Genomic DNA, 6,000 nt, shown 5'->3' on the forward strand with positions numbered 1-6,000 from the left:
GAAATATTTTTTTTTTTTTGCTGCCCCCCTGCAAAGTGTAGCCTTAGGCCTGGGCCTTGTTGGCCTAGGCCAGGATACAGCACTGTCTACAATGCATGGAGCCATTAGAAAGACACTCTTTACAATAACTAAGCCCAAGAAAAAAATATAATACAACCATAGTTTTTAGATGTGGTGGCTGCATTAGTTTTCTTCTTTCAAGCCAAGAACCTTTCATATTTGTATTGAAAATACCTGTTCATCTTGCCAGAAATGCAGTGTACTTTTCCCCTTCTGTAACATGAACTTCTAATCTCCTATCTCCCATGCAATGGAGATGAGCAAAGATAGACATGTCTGAAGTCCAGCATGGGATGACAACCATGGTTTCCTCCATACATACATTGGAGTAACAAAGGAAGAGACAGGAAGTGTGTTTTTTGCAGGATATCCAGATGAAAATAATAGAAAAAAAAAAAAAATGGTGAGAAAAGAAATCGAATGCAGTCATTACATCTAAGGTCTGGTAAGATGCAAAATATTACATTTTTGTTATTGTGTTTAGATATGCTATTAAAGCACACCGCCAAATCATTTGTTTTCAGCTATACGCTGCATATAGGCCAGAGAATTGTTACTAAATACTACCATATACCCAAACAGATCAAACCTTAAAATATTTACTATTAGTTAGACCTCTTTTTTTGTCTGTACGTTTTAGGTAGTAAAATAAATAGTAGAAAGAGCAATAAGAAGGCTTAAAGTGTATCTCAACCCAAGAATAAACATGTAATATATTGCCTCTTACCAGTCCTTATATATGGTGGCTCCATTAGTTTATTTGTGTGTTTTAACTTTATAGCCTTTACTCTCACCTGGGTATCCTGCCAGTAGCAGACTTCCTGTACTTACAAACTCAATGGATTTTGGCAGGATCTACAGATTTTGTTTTGTACTTTTTTAACAGATATAACAAAATGCTTCCAATGGTATACAGTATTTAAAAAAAAAAGAGATCAAATTAATACATTTAATGTCAGCATTTATATACTGTACACCTGTTGCTTGACAAGAATGTCAACCACATATTGTAATTTTGTCAGAAAGACTAAAATGTTTTCATCTACATAAATAAAGTAATGATAAAATTTTGCCTCCAACACAACCGGCATTCTAATTTATACTATAAAAAGGGGTCCAGAAGCAGGGAAGAGAGACCTCTGGAACAATTTGGTAAGTGTTTAGGGAGGGGGGAACAGACAGTGCAAGGTTTTTTTACCTTGAAACAGAGAATGCATTAAATCTCTTGGTGCCAGCCAGACACGAATATGCAGCCTCTCGGCTGGTGGGCCTTGGCGCCAAGCGGCCACATATTTGTATTCATTAGGGTCAATACAGCTGTGCCGAGAGCGCATGCCCTGCATGCTCCCAGCACAGTTATGCCCCATACACACATGCAGATTATCTGCAGACTTTTGTCTGCAGACTTACCTTTTCTATGTAGTGCAAGGGCCTGCCGGATTGCATACAAATTGAAAGTGTTTAGGTTTGACCTCATATTATATGGTTTTGGTAAGTCTGCAGACAAAAGTCTGCAGATAATCTGCACGTGTGTATGGGGCATTACTGGTGGCTAACGGAAAGCTCACGGCGGTCACATGATCCTAAACCCTTTAAGGGGCCAGAAGGCGCCAGCTCAAAGGGGTTAAGGTAAAACACCTTTAGTGTTTACAATCACTGTTGAACAAGTAGAAATGTATGAAACCATAAAAGAATGTCACAAATAAAATGGATTGCTTCCCTCAGAGAAAGTCAACCACATTTGCCTGCTGCTTTCACTGGTTTCATTGGTATCAGATTGCATCTTATCCAACCAAAAATGGCTGGATTGGCAGAGAATCATTTTGTGTCTATGGTTGGCTTACAGTGTGCCACTTTGCATGAGTTTAAATATGCAGCTAAACATCAAACCTTCCATAAAAACAAGACATGTCCAAAAAGTGCAGACTGGACCAGACTTCCAGGCTCTCGGGAGCCGATGGTAGATTGGGCACCCACAGATGTGTGACCAGTGTCCCTGGGTTAGAGAGGGACGCACCCTCCCACTACCCAGAGGGGTACCCTAAAACCACGCTTTTCAGCTGATTGCCAAATGGGGGGCGTGGTTTATTTTGCCAATGTGGCGCTTTTTATATTGGTAAAACCAAAAAGAGTTTTTCAAAGAGAATACAAGATCACTTATACTACCTAGATGTCGGTTTAATATATACACCAATTTGTAAGCATGTAGGGTTAAACCACAGCTACAATTCTGATATGATTTGTTTTTCTGTCTTGGAAGTCATCCCTAAAAATCCTCGGGGTGGTGATGCTGACAAGCGCATTCTACAAAGGGAAGCAAAATGGATTTATGACCTCCAGGCCACGTCTTGGCTTGGACTAAACACAGCAGTGTAATTTAAACGCTTTCTTTAGGCCTATTTTTTTTTATTTATTTTGTTTGGGTTTTTTTTGGGGTGTTTTTCCTTTCCCCTTTTTTCCTCTACCCTGGCCCTCCTCCCCCCCTTTCTGCTCCCACTTTGGGTGGGAAAAAATGTTTCTTAATAGAAAACTGGGTACATTTAAAATAAAGTGTTTTTATTGTTTAAATTGAAGATTGTATAACTATTGTATAGGACAATTTTGTAATGGCATGCGTCTTCTGTGGCCGCCCTGTTCTTCCCATCGGCAGAGTTAGGTCCTGGTCTGCAGATTAGGGCGCAACGCAGGAGGTAGGATTGGGCTTGGTCGGTCTATGGCTCCTTCCGGTCCTTGGATTGGGGATGCGCGGTGCCACCATAGTGGACTTCCTGTTGCGGTCCGCCGTGGTTGGTGCAGGCGCAATAGTAAGCACCCGCACCTGACGTGACGTTGGGGGTGGTGCCTCGGCGGGCCACTTCTGGTGGGACCAGCCTTTGTAAGTGCGGTTTGGCAAGGACGCCGCAGTCGGCTTTCTGCCGCCGAGCTATGTACACCAGGACCAAGCCATTACCCCCGTATGGCCGATTAAAGTTTTACACATAGGGTAGATGGTCACGGTGGGATGATATGCAATTTATACAAGGAGAAACATATCCAAAAACTCTCCCTCTCTCCCCTTCACTGAATCAATATAGTAACATTTCTGTTGGAACTCCCTTAGTACCTCCCTAATGGCAGTACAATAAGGGGACACACATGGGGATAGATCTATCAATTTGGCTGTTTGAAGGATATATGCACACACCAATATTACATGTTCATTTTCTAGATACAAAGGTATCCCCAACAACCATCTGGGAGGTGCGTATTTGACGGTCATTATTTATCTGGTTTGGGTCCTGACCTTTTGTGTTGGTCCTGAGGAAGTCTGGTCGAGTCTGCACACCCCCTTTGGATGGGGGGCTGACACCCTCCTGCCCTTGGGGACTTGTTTGGACCTATGTATCTGCCTGATGGGTTGAGTGGATCGGTCAAATAGACGCATGCCAGGATGATCTTTGCTATGATGGTGAGCACTTATGTCATTCAAAAAGTATTAATGTATAACTATTAAACTAGATGGAAATTTGTAGAGAATTGGTAGATACACTTATGATGTTGTCTCTTTTTGTCTTTTTCTCTCAAGTTTTAAGGATGTTATATTTAATATGATGGTTCCTGAAGAAGCTACCATGTATTCAATTGCAAAATGCGTTGAACCATGGATGTCCTTACGCGTGATGCTTATAGTTTGTAATACAATCTGACAGTTGGTTTGTTGTCATTTAAATTATTTTTTGATATATCAATAAAGTTTTGAAAATTTTCCCTATGTGTGCTCACTATAGGTAACCCTATTCCCTTTAAAGTCCTACAGCAATAGGCCCACTGGAATATTTGGTCCCCCCCTTTCTTCTACACATGCAGTGGGGCCTTTTCTATTTTCCTTTTATGTACGATTTATGGATGTGGGCAGTAGGATACCTGAAGGTTATGCTGCAGGCCCTTATTATTTAAGATGCTTTTTAGCTTGTAATGTAAATCTGAATCCATATTGCTAAGCACTGTCTATATTTGTGCTGTTTGTTTGTCCAGTTAAACTAATGTCCAAATTCTTTAAAAAAATGTGTTAACTGGATTTTTTTTAATGTTTCTTTCAACTTTTAAAGAATACCTATTTAGCATAAAACCCTAATGAAATACCTGCTTTTTGCCACAGCACGCTATTCCTTTGCACAACAAAGCTTCTTGTTAATCCTGCAATAATTCCGAAAGTCACCTGATCACTATGGGCATCCCTATTGAGTCTGCAGCACTTCTACCACTAAGCAACAGGATATACTACCTAGAAGCATTTAGGCTTGGTTGGCAACATTTAGATTAACATAGGCCATAATGATACAACTGATATGGCAGAAAGATCCTCCATAAAGGAAATTGTTCATAGTATATTCCAATTCATGTGAAGCCTGGAGGATAGAAGGGAGAGGGGAAACATGATTGAAACCTTTAAATAGATCAAGGGGGTGAATAAGGTTCAGGATGGCAGTATTTTCAATATGAACCCAAGATCAAAAACACAGAGACATGACCTCAGACTAGCAGGAGAAAAATTCAAAACGAATCTTAGAAAGTATTATTTTACCAAAGGAGTAGTTAATGCTTGGAATAGACTTCCAGCAGAGGTAGTGAGTCAGTCAACAGTAAGTGGATTTTAAACATGTTTGGGGCAACATAGATCTGTACTCAGACAAAGAAGTTAAAGAAATAAATATACAAATTAAAAAAACGGGGACACAACCTCAAAAGTAACCTTAGAAAGTATTAATTTGTTTTCTACTTTTCTTCTTATTTTCCCTTCTTTCCTCAGGTTTCCTTTTTTCTTTTGATGATACTCTGATAGTGTAACATTAGTTATAGGTTGATCTGTAAAAGGATGTAATGTAACTATGTGTTTTATATCTGGCAGGCACTTTACCCCTAACTTTTGGGTATTATTACCACTTGTTAGGGACCACTGGCAATTACTCCCACCATCAATGCTGGTATTTACTTGACCTTGCCTTTGAACAATTTAATCTGCATTGCCAATTTAGTTAGCAAAATTCCAATTAAACCATGAAGTATTCATTTACTGAAAGGGTAGTTGATGCTTGGAATAGACCTCTAGCAGAGGTAGTGAGTGGGTCAACAGTAAGTGGATTCAAACATTCTTGGGACAAACATAGATCTATACTTAGGCAAAAAAATACAGTATAAAAAATGTAGCAGACTTGATGGATCACTTTCTTCCATCAAAGTTACGAAGTTAGTCTGGTTGGAAAAAAGATACAAGTCCATCTAGTATATCACTCTTCTATTTTTCTATTTTGAAAACAATACCCAATCACATCCAAGGAAAATGAAATAACAGCATTTTTGCTTGTACATGATTGGACAATGGAAGTCAGCAGACCTTCACCTCGTTCACTAGGCTAAGTTTCCTTGCAAAATGAACAGTCGATTTGCCTTTAGTAAATCAACTCTACAATCTCTTTAAAATATAGCAATAAATATTCCAATACAATGTGTATAGTTTACAGGAAAAAATAACTAACCTTCCGTACAATTCCTTGTAATGACATACTGGCTTAAAAAAAACAACAGCAACCGAAGAAGTGAGCCCCTGCTAGTACAAAAAGACGGCTTCTGTGATAAATGATCCATCTCTTCAGCATAACAACCATGAAATGAGTTTCTTGTTCACCAAGGTAGCAACTACCTTCAAAAGGAAATGCACCCATTGTAGATATATGCAGATTAAAGCTGTGAAGGCTTGGTGAACCATCCCTTTTCACCTTTCGTTAGCAATACAAACAGTTTAAATAACTTAAAGCCTGCACTGACATAGACAAATGTAAGGATTACCGTCATAATATATTTGTTTAATATGATAATGTTGTACCAAGTACTTTTTATGTTCTTTACTTTTATTTTTACAATACTACCAAAAAAGGTTTCTGTACATAGAGTTATTTAGGT

At 39.0% G+C, this 6,000-nt stretch overlaps 1 protein-coding gene across 1 annotated transcript in view; it reads right to left on the minus strand.

The window, feature by feature from the left end:
• The window catches only part of PKD1L1 (polycystin 1 like 1, transient receptor potential channel interacting), a gene marked incomplete at its 5' end in the record, with an annotated part of 292,229 nt that extends 286,544 nt beyond the window's left edge, over window positions 1–5,685 (minus strand). Inside the window, one exon of the mRNA XM_082258926.1 lies at window positions 5,577–5,685. Coding sequence (XP_082115052.1) covers window positions 5,577–5,685 — 109 coding nt within the window. The remainder of the gene's footprint in view (window positions 1–5,576) is intronic.
• Window positions 5,686–6,000: the final 315 nt, after the last annotated feature.

This window comes from Pelophylax lessonae, assembly GCF_965119305.1.
Source record: "Pelophylax lessonae genome assembly, chromosome: 5".
Taxonomy (NCBI): Eukaryota; Metazoa; Chordata; class Amphibia; order Anura; family Ranidae; genus Pelophylax; species Pelophylax lessonae.